At 35.0% G+C, this 16,022-nt stretch overlaps 1 protein-coding gene across 2 annotated transcripts in view; it reads left to right on the plus strand.

Moving 5' to 3' along the window:
- MYBPC1 (myosin binding protein C1) overlaps positions 1–16,022 on the plus strand; it is a 76,894-nt gene that overhangs the window by 17,011 nt on the left and 43,861 nt on the right. The window contains exons 2-3 of one of the 2 annotated variants that reach the window (XM_069859341.1): positions 3,387–3,425; positions 6,392–6,433. In XM_069859341.1, the coding sequence (XP_069715442.1) occupies positions 3,387–3,425; positions 6,392–6,433 (81 nt within the window). Of the gene's footprint in view, positions 1–3,386; positions 3,426–6,391; positions 6,434–12,911; positions 12,944–14,224; positions 14,261–16,022 lie in introns of those variants that run through there. The other variant, XM_069859351.1, reaches the window with a different exon arrangement.

The raw sequence follows: 16,022 nt of genomic DNA on the forward strand, positions 1-16,022 counted from the left end.
GGATGTCAATGCAGCTAGACCTAAAATGGAATCGAATTTTAAATGATGATAGCCCCACTTTAACATGGTTCTTAAGGATTTCCATAACTTTAGCACATCGGTAATCTCAAGGAACTTTTTAAAGCTTAGTTATCTACATGCATAGCAAAAGATTTTAAGTTTTATTTTATCTGAAAAATCTGGAACAGCGATGGAAAACTGTTGGTAATGGGTCAAGTTGCATCTCCTGCTGATTTTCAAGAGTGTATGTGTGCATGTATAATTATAAATCACAAATAAAAATGTCTTGGCTCTAAGTGGTCATATCCTATGTCAAACTGGATCCTGGATGCATCTCATGACATGGCTGAGGCATTAAAGCATTTCTGGAGATGTTATCTAAGTGACAGTTGTGCTTTCACTTTATTTGCTAACTATACTTCTTAATATACTATCCTTTCTGAACAGACATGTAGAAAGAACTGCTAAGTTGGTTTCTTTTCCTGCTGTAGTATTACATATAGCCAGTTGTTTTACAATTTTCACATCCAATGAACAACCTACTGAAATGCAACACTCTTAGCTTCTTAAACAAAGAACTGCAAAGAAGACACCATTACCCTTTGTCTTAGAAACTGAGACAGAAATTAACTTTAGTTGCTTAGTAGAAGGTCCAGTTGACGTTATGGTATCAATCCAGTGGTACCTGAACCTTCAATAGCCTCTTTCCCCTGTAGCTCAAGAGGCAATATTACAAGACACTGAAGAACAGCTCTTTCCCAAGTGCTGGAGGCACCACTTTCTCCACTACCAGCACCCCTGATAATGCCTCAACAGAGCACCATATTAGGCAACGGGGCTGTTGAGAATGGCATCTGGGGACTCCATGAGCATGCCTCCTAGGGAAGAAGCACAACAGTAAGACACTGGTTGAGTGCACGGAGCCCTGCCCTGGCTGACCAGCCTGTTGCAGAGGTCAGCCAGAGAGGGCTATCATTCTTTGGGGAGGTGGAAACTACTCAGTGCTATTAATGGGTTTTTTTCCTGGCTGTCCTCAGGAATGGAGCTGTAAGCCAGGCATGACCATGAAAGGGGTTACACATGGCTGAAAGATTACGTTGAAGTATCTCCCACATCTCTGCCACCTCCGGTGTCTGGAACTCTCCCCCTTCCTTTTTTGCCTTCCACTTTGCTCTTCAGATCTCTACCTTGAGATCTGTTCTTGCCTCAGTTTTTCTAGCAATAGCCCAAATAGCCTTGAATCATGGCTTAGGAAAGAAACTACTGACTTGTTGGTCTGGCTTGTCATCATCCCATCACAGAATTGCAAAATAGTTGAGTCTGGAAAGGACTTCTGGAGACTGTCAAGTCCAACCTCGCTACTCAGAATTGGGTCAGCTAGAGTAGGTCGCCCATGACAGTGCTCAGGTTTTGAATAACTACTTGCATGTCTACATGTATGAGATGAAGTTTAAATACTAAAGGTCTAGTCTTTGCTGTAGATTTTGGCTAACATCTGTGCCTATTGTTATGTAAGCCAAGACTAGAAAGATCTGTGATTTCTGACCAAAACTACTGTGTGATAAAGCATGAAATACCACTAAAAAAAAAACCAAACTAAAGGCAAGTCTATCAAAAGGCTGATAACCCTTTTATCTGAGCCTGAAAAGTCCTTAGTTTGGTAAGCTTTTTTATAAATTTGAGGCTTTTGCTGATGAGCCAGGGACAATTTTCTAATTCAGTGTTGGCAAGAATACTCCTTGTTTCTAGCTATTAAATTTCAAAAAGACAAATATACAGTCAATAATTTCCTGCCACTACTTTTCTTTGCAAGAAATAGACTTTCATGTCACAGAAATGTCATTTTATTCTCAGTGGGAACAGTGAAAATTTCATGGTAGTGAAGGGGGTATGTTCCAAGATGTCCTTTTCATGGTGGAATAAATTGCTATGAAACTAAGTAAAGCTAGTTTATTATAGTCAGTCTCTGTGTCAGTTGGCCTTCCAAACACATTCTCCTTTTTATGTCACATGATGGGTATTGTGACCGGAACGTACAGCACCGAACTCTTTTCCCTACAGCAAGGGATTCTCTTTGGACGTCCTACAAGTATGTGCTATGGCATCCGTGTATGTGGCTGAAAGTTCCTAAACCATATCAAATGCACACACTTGGCTTCAAATGATATTTGTACTAAAAGTATTCCTCCCTTTCAAAAAATCAGTGGATTTGTTAAGAATGGGAAACATGTTTTAGTTGTATTTAGACTTGAATGCAAAGGATTAACCTTACCATCCTTTCTGTGTGACAGAAATTTAAACTTCATTTCCTGAATATGACCTGAGATGGGGTCCCAAATGTTAATATCCATAACATCACAAAGGTTATTAAGAGCCATCTGCTGTTACAGTTAAGGATTTCAACTTTTTCAATATTTGCTTGTTGCAAGTAGTTGAGTTGTAAGTCAATGCACTATCTCTAATAAATATCGCTGTTTCCAAACAGTCTGTAGAGTCCTAAGGATTTCACAGGTTGTCATTAAGTTTGCTTTAATATTTTGAAGATAAACTTTACTTAGTTAATTTTTTCTTATGTTTTCAGATCAGTGTACGTATCATTCCAAAATGATAACATTTAAATAGGATAAAAAGCCTGGTTTCTGTATCACAAATCTGAAAGGAAGTAATTTAGATTCAAAACCACTACTGAAAGAAAAAAAATCCCAAATATACTGTAGGTTCTACACAGAGCAGTCAGGTGGATTTTTTTTTTTTATTTTCTGCTTGCACTGAACACTGAACTTTAGATCTAATGATGTGGTGAAAATGAGACAAGGGTCTCTGGATTCTGAATGCATGATCCTCCTCAGTTAATGTATCCATTACACTTCACAATTAAAAATGCAGCAGATATTATTCCTGTCAATAGAAAGTTTGCTCAAACATGAAATACCTGACAAAAGTGTATTTGTCATGATGCTGATTTGTTAAGTTTTGCACTTAAGCATTGACTCAAGACCAACTGACTTAAATCAAGCCCAAACTTGAAATTCAGATTGGGTTCCCTGATATTCAAGAACTGTCTAAACTGGTGTTGCCAAAATGTCCTGAAATGTACTAAGGCCCATCCGTATAAATTAATGAAAATACATGTGGGTAGATGAGTATTATAGCTCTCCCTTCTGAGCAAGTTCAGTGCCCTCTCTTCATAAAGCATAAGCTTTGTGACTCTCACCACACCACCATGAAGATGCCATGTGTTGGATCTGTAAAGCAAATATAATTTGAGAACAGCATTAAAATATTAAATGAACTCAAACTGTGTTCAAATTCAACAAATATATACCAAATGTGTGAAAAATATTTTATTTTCTTGAAGGTCAATAACTGTTTTCCTCATTTTTCAGAGACTGAAACTGAAAGTGCACCACCACCACCACCACCAGGTTAGTGGAAAGTGCTAATTTGTGCTGTAACACTAACAACAACTGCATGAGACTAAGATACTGCATAGCCATAGCACGGTGTGTGCTCATTATCTTTTTGAAAGTGAGGAGAAAGTAAGAAATGTAAGAAAGCCTGCCCAAATAAGTTATTTTCACTTCACTTTGCCTGAATGCTGGTTTTTCAGACTCAGTTTTTGGTTGTAAGAGGCTTGATGTTTGCATAATGATGCAGATGTCCTTCAGGTCACAGGAAAATGGCAGCCACTTAAATTGTGTGGCTAAATTATTCTATATTCTTCAATGAGCAGTATCTAATTACCAAAATAGTTCCTTTCATTTCTTCCTAAAGGCACATCCCGAGTAAAGTTGACAGAATCAACATGGGATACATTTCACTTAAATTTAGCCATCTGAAAACTAGGTATCTTGTCTAAGTCGTTCAACAGGACTCCAGCTATAACCAGTGGAGCAGATCTTGGGTCATACATGATCAGATGAGCATTTCCTGGGCAATCTATCTAAAATGTCATTGAATGTATATGTACAGGAAATTACCCTGAGAGGTCTGCTTGGCTGAATAGGAGTGGGCAAATAACTTTCAAGATGCCAAAGTTAGGTGGGGTGAAATTAATTTATTAAGGAGTATCCCTTTGGGTAAAGTTGAAGCTCTGTGCAAAGTGGTTACCTTTTTTTTTTAGTGGAAGCTGGAAAGGCAGGTAAGCCTTTGCCTTTCGGGTTTTGATTTGCATTGAGTAACTTGAGTTACAGTCTCAGATGATGGTTAATACAATTATTCATTATGCATGTCTAATTTAACCATTTGATGAGCTCTATTCTCTGTGTGGCCACCTAATCAGCAATACCAAATAGAATAAATACTCTCCAAGTATTAAAACTTCATTTACTTACAGTCTTGCAAACTGACATTTAACAAGGCTGCTCAGTAATTTTTGCTTGAATGATGTACACTTTCATTAAAAAATGTCAAAGTCTGAAGACAATAATATCCTTTGTCACAATATATTATTTTTATGTAAAGATTAACTCATATTGCATATATTTGTAAGGGAAGTTAATTTATATTTCGTTCATAACAGTTGTGTTTTATTTAACTGCAAAATTTGTACAGTTGATATTAAGTAAATTATTTCAAAATACTCATGTAGAGTTTCTTATCTGATGTACCTCGTAGTTAAATTCATGTTCTTCATAAATTTCAACTTTTAAGTAGAACTGAAATAAGAAACTGCTTTTTGTAGAAAGGAAGGAATAGCATCTTTGAAGCATTATATTAAAAATATTTATTAACATTTTCAAATATATGACATCTTCTTTGTTTCTATTTTAATAAGCAGGGTTAAATATGAAATCAATCTTATAAGCTCCTCTTTTTTCCCCATACGTATAGTACTTCTGTAAAACAAGTAAGGTGTCAGTAGGCCTTTATGGTTAGGCACAGCCAAAACTGGGATATTTTTCAGCTGGAAGAGCTAGTTACTTCTCTTAGCTTCCAGCCAGTCACTTCTCCTAACTTCCCTCTGCCTGACTCAAGATGCTGTCATCTTGGATTAACAAGTGCTATCACACAAAGAGGGAACTTGCTTGTTCAAGAATTCAAATGTTACAACATATAAATAGTTTATTGGATGTAATCAGCATCTTAAACTATACCACTAAATTTTTGGGAAGCCATTGTAAGAGCTTCTTCTAGATCTCAACGTCAAGCACTCATGTTGGTACATGATAAGGTTTTCAAAATGGGATTTAGACATCCTACCACCTGCCAAGAACAGTCAATTCTCCCAATCTTAGATCCTAGCAGGAAAGGAGAATTACAGTGGTGAAACTCGCTTTAAAAAGGAACAGGTTTGACCATCTGGCCAAGATGGACAACCTAACAACTGGAGCCTTGAAATTTAAAGAATCCAGACAAAGACATCTGGGAGCCTCTCATGCTTCAAGAATATAGACTTGTCTTCCAAATTTCAAGTTTTCTATTCATAGTCACCATGGCTATGCACATCTGAACAAGAAATCAGGATAATCATTATATCCACTGGCTGCTGCAGCTATTTCCTCCATGGTACAAAAGTTATCTTAGCTTCATCTTGACAAAGTTAATCCATTGACCTTCTATGTCGTAGTTGACAGGTAAGTTTGCCACTGAAAGTAATTTTTCACAGGCAATAGACTATTGAGCGTTTACACCTTTAAGACAGGACAATTCATATAATTTTACAAGTTTCTAACTGGCCTTGTGTGCAAACTGAATGAGATACGAAACCAAAGAGAACAGGAATCCTATCAAATACTGAAACAGAGAAAGCACATAAATTTTTATTTTGTTGAAAATACAGTCCAAGTATTTTTGTACATGTGATGTCAAAGATAAGTCACATTCACTTTTCCTGGAGTAGAGGACAAGCTGGCAAATCTTCTGATGAAGAAAACTAAAACCAAATAGCCTAGAAAAGATGATGATGATAAAGAATTAAGAACACCCTCAATACACCGTCTTCGTGCTGTACCTCTTCTGAAGGATAAGTTGATCAGAGTGACAGAGCTCTGGACATCATCAATATTTGGCAGTCTCTCATGGCTGATCTGAGTTCATTCAAATTACAGTTCCATGTAATCCATTTCAAAGTCTTTTGTAAGAAAACACAAGAACAAAAGACTAGCAATTCCTACTTATAAAACCCTGTTATTTTTCTTCTACTGATTACAGTAACATCAAGCTTATACGACTCCTTCAAAACACAGAAAATGCATTGATATGCAAAGAGCTGTAAAATGTTTTGTGGGGTTACAACTGTATATTATATATACGTGTATGCCAATAATTCTTTGATTTTGGTTTTTCACTACTAGCAGAACCTATAATATTGCTTAATTTTTTAATTCTGTGTAAGTTTTTCTTTTTACTTTAAGATCCTCTCAAAACTATACTTGTACTTCCTACACAGAACAAAAACCAGCACAGGACGGTGAAACTGGGAAGGGTAAAGGTGAGTCTGGAATCATATTTTTAAAATGGGCATTAAAAAGAACATTTGTAAATGCTGTTCTGATGCTGGATTGCTTGAGCTTTAACACAGAATTTTCGTGCCAAGTATCTGAAGTGTGATGTGAATCTTCCTGAATACTTTTTATGCATGACTTATCCAGCATAAGGAAATTATTATAACATACAAGTATTTTCAAAAATTCTGCAAACTAGACTGACACTTGAGCAACAGTATTTATACAGACTGCTTAATTAATTGATCAAATTTCAAGTGATTTGCATGAGCAGAAAGCCATGTTTAAGAGAGCCTGGATGTGGACAATGATCAAGCTTGCTAAAACACTATGCACATTGATATTTTTTAGATAAAGCAGACAATCTCCTGTCATTCTAATATGTTTCCATTTTACCCTTGAAACTTGATGTTGCATGTTTTACCTTTCAGCAAAGTCCAATAGATTTTTTGTCTGAACAAAGAAATCACGTATTCATCTTTCTGTCCTCATTGGGCGTTCAGCAGCTGAGCTCATTATCAGTTCTGAAAAATGTCTTTAAGGACAGTATGCTGTGAACAAACACATAACTGTTCCACTAGAAGTGCATGTAAAATTCAGCTCCATTTTTAATATACATTTTTGAGCTGCTGATATTAGAGTCCAGCTCTGTTGGTAATTCTTCCTGTTACTAAGATATGTTTTGAAGTAACTGGGCCACATTCTGCTCCCTGCCAAAGTGGAATACAAAGAGCTCATCACTTATTTTGAAATTAATAATCTTTTTTTGTTGTTTCTCCGTCTGATAAAAGGCTTAAAAAGACCAAAATATACTTACAACTGATGCAATGCTTGCTTTTCATTCAGCATGGTTTCGCTTTTTCATGGCAAATCAAGAATGGCTTGCTGGAATATGTATTCTGTCTTTCAGCCTCTTACAGACAAACTCTTGCCTTTTAGACAGACTGAATGCATATTTGACACTCACAGATTTATTTGACAAAGATGTGCATGACTTTTTCTCAGCAAAGTCAAAATATAAACACTGAGAGTGTGTAATTCAAGTAGTATTTTGAAAATAAAAATGCCGAACCAGGATTCAGTGCACTTTATTTTGCACTGAGCAATTATTTTGACACGCAAAATTTCATATGAGCAATCAAATCTGTCATCTTGGTAATGGAAACACAATTCAGGAATAATTTACATGACTAATGATAGCAAAAAATACGCAGGTCTTGTCTGAAGCTATTCCAGTAGGTAGTTCCGCTTGATTTAATCTTGATAAGAGAGAATTGTTTGTTCCCAAACTACATGAATGGTGTTTTCCCCACTGCTTACAAGTCTACAATTTACTCAATAAAAAAAGAAAATGTGGTAGGTATCTTATAAAATCCTTCTATTATCTTTGTATATATTACGTTTCTATTTTGAATTTGGTGAAGAGCACAGGTGTTTCCTAAAGGGAAAAATGCTTTGGTGCGTATGTTGTCTAGGAGGGTTTTGCTACCAAAAACATTGTTTGAGATCCTAGCATGGAAAGTGTTTCCAGTTTCAGTTCATGATGGGAGCAGCTATGTCAGTAACAATTCAAGTGGAAGTCTGGATACCAGCATGTAGAAAGAATGACCTTCTGCCATGTTCCAGTGAAACTGTCTCTTCTGCAAAGCAATGAAGATGTCACTGCCAGACACTCAGTAGTAATTTTTTTTTTTTATTTGTGTAGTGCAATTGTTCCTATCGGGTTCTGGTTTGCTACAGAATATCACCAAGTAAGGGAAAGTATATTTTCTGAGAGTGATTCCTTCATGTTTGTTTACCAGAAGAAAGAGTTTATAATCATGAGAATAATTCACAAGATGGGAAAAGGTTCCATTTTTCCAATTTGTCCAAAATCATTTACACTAGAAAATGAGCAGTTTAACAAGAAAATAAGAACACAAACAGCCTTAAGTGGTTAGGTTTTGTATAAACTATTTATAAAACTGTTTCTGTAGCTTTAAAAGTAACTGATTTGGGTACTTCCCTGGATGGGGAAGAGGTGTAAAAGATTTTATATCTGAATTCCATAGCAATTCTACAATCAATACCTATATGCTAGCACTTGTGACCTCTTTACTGATAATTTATAAGAAAGAGCACACTGTAGGAATTTGGGACATCTCTCTGCAGCACAGTCAGGCTCTACTGGAACCTAGCACGCAGGAAAGAAAGCTGGGGCCATAACTACAGAACAGGTGGTCTGTAACGTTCACCTAATTTCTAAGATAAAGTTAACAGCAGAAGTTAGGAAGATAACATATACTTATCTGTGTGTCTGTTTTACTGTTCTATTTCTCTTTAGTAGTGATTTGTCTGTGTGAAATTCTACATTTGTGTTCCTTTATGTTCACTGTAAAGTTAAGTAATATGGACAATGTGATATGTTCTTTGTTATTTTTCTATCATTTTCTGTAAATTAGTAGCTAAAAGCGGCAAAAATAAAATTTTCTTGCATAGAATAATCTTTAATAGCATTTCTAGCTTCAAAAATATCTTAAATTATGCAAAAAGATTACCTGTTTTATTTTCAGCGGAAAAAATGACTCAGCAGAAATCCCACCAAATTTATTATGTTATCCTCTATTTATGCAATTTAAATTCTTCTGCTTTTGTTCATAATTTTAGCATTATCTTACAGATTTAATATTGTGATAAATGTGTTCCAACTTGCTGAAATAATGATTGAAGTTTAATACCAATTTGCTCATTCCTTCTCTAGGTCACATCCAGCCATTCAGAGAGCTATTAAAATTTCTGCATGTTTTACTGATACTTTATTCTCTAGGTTCCATCCAACCATCTACTAAAATGTTTGCAAGTTACATGCCTGTATTTTTCCAGGTTTCACTTATCCATTCATCTCTCTACTAAAACTTCCACTGCTGTATGTATGTAATTCATTTACCATTTCCAAAGGGTCAAGTCCCGTTGCTGGATACTTATCAGATGGGTAATTGAAGGTAATTAAATGTTAAATTCTCAGACAGGTTAAACTCTGCTCAGTAATTTCAGCATAATCCGAAATGATTCAGGCAGTCGGTTAAGTTACTCTGTATTTATTCATGATCCATGAAGACAAGAGTTCACTCTTTGTGGTGTTTATCTGCCTCCTGTCCTAGTCCTGGCCACGTGTTCCAGCGTGTGGTAGCACAGATAAATATTAAGACACTCTGAAGTCACCTGCAGCTGCAAAACAGTGTCCTTCCTCTGCACACCATTCTGTCTGTTTTATCTCTCATGCCAGCTCCCATGGACTTCAGTAAGTGAGAGCAAGCAACAAAGTCAAAGAAAGATTAATTAGTTTACCAGCTCTGTTAGCTGATTAAATCAAGTTTGAGACGCTGCTCCAGTGGAGTCAATTCCAAAATTCCCCTATTCAGTTGTGTAGCACCAGGCTTTTGACATTGACACACGGCTTGCAAGTTTTCTTTTAAACCAGTAAAAACCAGAAAAGTAAAAGTATAAATTAATACAATTTGGCACTTCTGCAAAACATTAAGTTTACCAGCAATGTGAATGATGGCAAAACAGCAGCTTCTGGTTTTGTGTGGTAGATTTAAAATAAAGAGAAATCAAGGGAAAGTAGAAAATAACAGCGGTTCATATAATATATATTCAGAAGTGCATATTATATACATTCATATAATAAATAAATATACATTCATATAATCAGTAGGTATTATTTGTATTTTGACTGATTTTTCTACATTTTTGCTATATCAGCATTCAGAAATTTTAATGCTGAGGTTACACTAACTGAGCTTTAAGAATTTTTACATTAGGTATTTCTGAGATATGGTGCGCTATTTCCTCCTACAATACTCTACTCCTTATGGAGTTCCAAGAAACTTCACCCTCACTTGATGTGATTATTTAGATATAAGAAAATAAGCATAAATATCCTATTTGTTAATGAAAATGTGCCGCAGATGAATAGAAGCCAAAGAATCAAATTCTCTATAGAGTAATCCATCCTATCAATCTACTGTCAATGAATGAATTGATTTCTTCATACCTAAATATTGCCATGCAACAGATTGCTACTCCAGTAAAAGTTTAGTTGCAGAAGGTAAGAACAGTGAACTAATGACCATAGTTCTATTTCCAGGTCTGATTTTTTTATTTATTTTTGTTATCTTTAGTATTTATTCCTAACATAAACAATCATTCATCACTTATCACAATAACATATTATTACAATAACAAATCAGTTACTGCTGTTGAATCATTTTTCATATTTGTTCAATGATCAGTTCATTTCATCCTGGAATCCTGAGATATAAGGAATGATTAATTCATAATTACCCATTTGTCAAAATAATACTACTTGTATATTTTGATTTCATACACTTTACATTTACAGCACAGTCAACTGTGCTTTCGTTCGGAAACTTCTAAAATGTTTGGTTTGATTTTTTTTTGTTTTGATGCTAACATTTTGTTTTAAAAATTATAGATTACCCTGGAGAAACCTCAGTGATCCCTCTGCAAAACTAATAACATCTTTTTGTGTTTTAGTTTTTCAAATGTTTAAAGAGAATATAAGTCAGGTAGAATGATCCTTTAATAATGTGTTTATCAGACATCATCACACAGGGCACATCTCATCAAATGTTTTACACTGATTGATCTTAATAATTTTTTTCTGGCCAGAGAGAATATTCTGTACCTCTTCAAGCCATCATCAACCACAACAGTGAACATATGGACAAAAAGAAATGAAAATACACTTCGTACTTCCATTAAATATGGAGAAAGATTTGCAGTGAAATGACATAGTCTTGCATTCATTTAGTTGTTAGCACAATATTTTAAAACATCTGACATGACTTTATCATTACTCTGTTTTCACTGAAAATCAACATCTTCAACATCTCCTTATGCCATTGGATGATGCAATTGGTGAGAACTCTTCCACTAAACAAATTATTTTTTGCTATGAGTAAGAAATCAGTTTTATAACACATAAACCCTTCATGTGTATGCCTACCCTTTACAACTGGCATCCTCTACTAAAGGGATTGTTAAAAAGAAATGTGATGGATCACTGAAAAGGAATGAATAAAATCCAGTGGCTGAGTAGTTAAATTCTACTAACAGATTTTCACTTACAATCCATTGGTTAAGCAACCATAAAAAATTAATATGACCAGTATTTTAAAAAATGCAACTGTATTTGTATGTGGGTTTGTCATAGTTACTACATTTATACTTGAGAAAATGCAGACAAACTATAGCTTTAAGGTCAAAATCAAAGGATAACTTCAGAATTAAAATTTTATTCTAGAAGTACAAATTTAAAATCTGAAAAAAATCTCTTTAAAAATGTGGGTTAATATATTTCCAAAGTTGTTGTTCTTCAACTGTTATTTCCTCCACTTTGGAATGTTCTCCAGATGATTTTCTGATGATGTATAAAGAAAACATTTTATCTTTAAATCACATACATATTAAATCCTAATTATATCCAGTTTAATGTATCCTTTCAAATGCAAAATTGGTAATTTATTTTTTTTTTACATTTAGCCTTTTAAGATACTAAGGCTTTTTGCATATTTTTATAAGAAACTGGTATCTCTAAGGTTTCTAGTCAACACCTAAACTTCAAATAGATGTAGAAGACACTGGTGAAGATGATCTTTGCCTTACTCTGATTTTCTAATAATCATGACTACAGTATTTCAGGTTTAACATCAGTTTCCTGTGTTTTCAGGCTTTGGATTTGTGTGAATACATAGTTCAATAAACATCATGAGATTAATCATTTTAAAGTACCTGGATAATAACTGATCATAGTGATTGAATACCTGATGATTGTCAACTTTTAGTGTGATTAGATGGAAAATCCAGTGTGATTATAATGATTCTGTCCTTATTTTAGATTATTCTTCTATAATATGGGAAAAATGAATTGTTTATTCCTTGCTATTTAAATTGTCATACTAATACAGAAATTACAAAGTAGAAATACAGGTGACTATTTTTAACTATTGCTTATCATGATTTAATGATGCTGAATGCATATATGGTACACATTTTAATTGCAGGCACGGACATCAGAGAAATGGCATCTTCCTCAGGTCAGATATGTGATTGACCTTGATTTCATTGTGGCTTTTTGTATTTATTGTGGATTACATCTCTAACAAATAGAACCACTCAGCAGCTTTCATATAAACTCATGATTTAATAATAGATCACAGTCCACATCTCATTTTTCTTTTACTTGCTTGAAACATTAAGGTTTACCATTTCAGCTACTGAATTATGCAAAGCTTTCTTCATCAGTTTGAAGCTTCCATTGTGAATGCTCCTGACTATTATGATTTCTTTCCCTTTCTTTCGCAGGTTTTACATTTTCACATAGTTGTTTTAAAGCAGATGATCGTCTTTGGTTTCATTTTCTTTATGTGCTTTTTTATTTGTATATCTTTCCGCAGATGAAGATGACACTTCAGTTAGTACTCCACCAGCAGGTTAGGACTGTCATAGTGCTTTGTGTGTGTATGTATGTATGTATTTTTCTCTTGACTATTAATGAAGAAAGAATCGAACCATTGAACTGAACTCAAAGCTTACTAATCAGAGATGAAGTTTTTTTAAATGCCCTGCATTAAATAAATCTCTATTCAGAAGACCTTAATACCAGATAAGTTCCTTTGCAGTCCTGCCTTTTGGTCTTTGGTAGAGCTGTAAATGTAAGATTGTAAGGTAAAATATTGGTTAGCAGCTCCGACAGCAGCTCCCAACATCTTTTCCTATCAATAAACACAGAATGCATTTTCACTAGTTGTCTTGAGAGCAAATTCCAGAATTACAAATAAAACAGATGCTTTATTAGTTCAAAACAGGCTTATCTACGTAATTCTGTCACCTTACCCTAGGCCATATGACCTACAAAGTAGTTTGAATATACTACTCCAAGCCATTGCTGCCAAGCTGGCAGACAAAACACCTTTGTTACTGGCAGTAAAAAAAGCAACAGCACAGGGGTCCATCATGACAGATGTGACATGGCCAAAATTTCTCCATTGCTTCCTTAATATGTATTTTTAAAATGTGAATGAAATAGGCTTTGAACACTAGAAAATTTTTTGTTGTGTGCCAAATGAAAATTGTGCTCTTAATTATCTTCACTGCTCTACATGATTGTATTTTCTTAATTTCTCCCAAAAGAATTTGTATTATTAACTCTGGGCTGAATGCTATCTGTAAAGTCAGTAGCAGTACATTGATTTAGAGTAATAGAGGAACACATTGTTAAAAGTTCAACGTATAAACAAAATTCCCTAAAAAATAAAATAGCCTAAAAATTAAAGCCTAAAATTTAATTTTAACTATTTGTCATTATTTTGCTCAACCAAGATAAATAAATAGGCTATTTAATTACTTCAAGTACTGTCCCCTAAGGTAAATATTAAACAACACAAATTCATCTGTTATCTGCACAAATCATGAAGAAAAGAACCATTTCACAGAATCCTTCTAAATATGAACTATAAAAAGAAAATCTTGAATGGGAACCAAACTAAACTAATTTAAGTTTTCAGGAGAAAGGAGGTAAGGTTTCTGATTTTTTTTTCTCAGCTGTCCCTTCCTTTTTCTGCTATTCAAGTAGTTCATCATGAGATATAGTCGCAACTATCTAGTCTAATCTTCTTGCATGAAGGATCAGTGTTCCTGAAGTCCCAAATATATGAGGTCAGTTAAGCTGTGATCTCTGAGCTGGTGCCATCTAAATTGCTCTTCCCTTTCAGATGGGATGTCTAAGCCAGCGGAAAGAAAAGATTCAGGTGAGACACCCTGAAGAACATGATGAAACACACCAAAATTTAAATAATAATATTATCATTAATACTTTATTTCTTAAAGATAATATTAGACCTTATTTTCATGGTTTACACAGTATCAAATTGTAACTGTTGAAATGCTTTTAATTACCTGAGCAAATAGGTTTCTAGCAGCTAAATCAGGAGTAAGAGAAGGCTCTGCTGCACAAGACAAGGCGTGTATCAGTATTTTACACATACATACATACCTATCTATCTATACCTATTTCTATATAGATAGATACACAGCTATTCCCTTCCTCCTCAGTCTACAGGGTGACAGTGGCTTACCTGAATCTCACACACCGACCCCAGGAAACTGTAGGAGAATGGCTTCTTCTCACAGCTCAAAGGACAGTGGGGAAAACTTAGCAAAGTCATAACCTCTTTCTTCCTACCCTGGCAGGTAACGCATACTACACCCACTTTTGTGGTTTCAGGATTTGCAGCCTCTGGAACAAAATGAGCAGCAAGTACTTCAACCATGGTTATTGACCTGGCATAGCCGTCTATGCCAGCCCCTGAGCCAACATCAAACCCACATTTTGTTCTGTTTGTTTAATAAACAGGAAAATATTAATATCTAAAGGTGATGATAATATTAAGGTGTTGGTTTATGTGATACTGAATTAATGACTCTATGTAAGCTTCTTCCATTTATTAATATCCTTTTTCCATTTCATCCTGTGGTGTGTTGGGTTTGTTACTACATGTGACTAGGTCCTGTACCAAGCATTGTTACATCATCCTGTTCACACTAGTAACTGTCACTTGTTCTTACGTGGTTTCCATATACTGGCGTGTTATACTGGCATAATCTAAACACCTAGAACATACAGAGAGTATATATAGATGTGTATCTATATATATATATTTGTATTCATGTGTGTCTGTATAAATGTTTTTATATATGTGTATATACATGTGTGTATATACATGAAAGTCTTTACCTGTAAGAAATATTGTACAAGCAGACATTTACAGAGGTGTCAGGCATACCATCCATAATTCACTGAAAGATCGAAAGGCAAAGATCTTATTGAAAAGCTATCTAGCATTTTTACACAATTTAAAAATTTCTAACAGACTTTAGGGCAGTAAAAACAGTTTGGTTGCATTTTCCCAATGAGTTATGCTGCATTAGTGAGCAACAGAAACTTTCATAAGTTAAAAAGATTCCCATAGCAGTCATCTCTACATCTTCTGATGTCTGGCAAATGAGTTTATGCAGAAAACACTGAGCAGGGAAAGGAACTTTTAATTTCAAGGCCAGGGTTTGACCAAGTGAGAATTGTTGTGTGACTGGTTCCTCATTTGTGCTAGTCATGAAACCAAAACTGAAAGAGCATTGGATACACTATAAAAAGCTACCATCCCTTCTGAACAAGGGAGGTGCAGCTCTGATTTGAAAGCAACAGATGGCTTTGTTAATTATAGCTCTACGCTTCCACATTTGCACTGCACTTCAGTATTCAGTAAAGCACTGGCGTTACTCAATTTCCTTTATGCACTGGCGATAATGCCTCAAAAATGGAGATGTGGCAGTTGGACTCTGCAAGCTCTCACTTGGAATATGCCTTATATTCCATATGCCTCATATTCTGCTTTGTCTCTCTGCAGAATGGGAGTGGGCAACAGAGAAATGCTTACTGGCTTTCTCTCCTAGTCTTTTCCATTGGGAGTCAGCTTTGACTGTACTTTTGCATGTATTTACCCAAGATGCGAC

Source organism: Phaenicophaeus curvirostris, chromosome 1 (genome assembly GCF_032191515.1).
Source record: "Phaenicophaeus curvirostris isolate KB17595 chromosome 1, BPBGC_Pcur_1.0, whole genome shotgun sequence".
Classification (NCBI taxonomy): domain Eukaryota; kingdom Metazoa; phylum Chordata; class Aves; order Cuculiformes; family Cuculidae; genus Phaenicophaeus; species Phaenicophaeus curvirostris.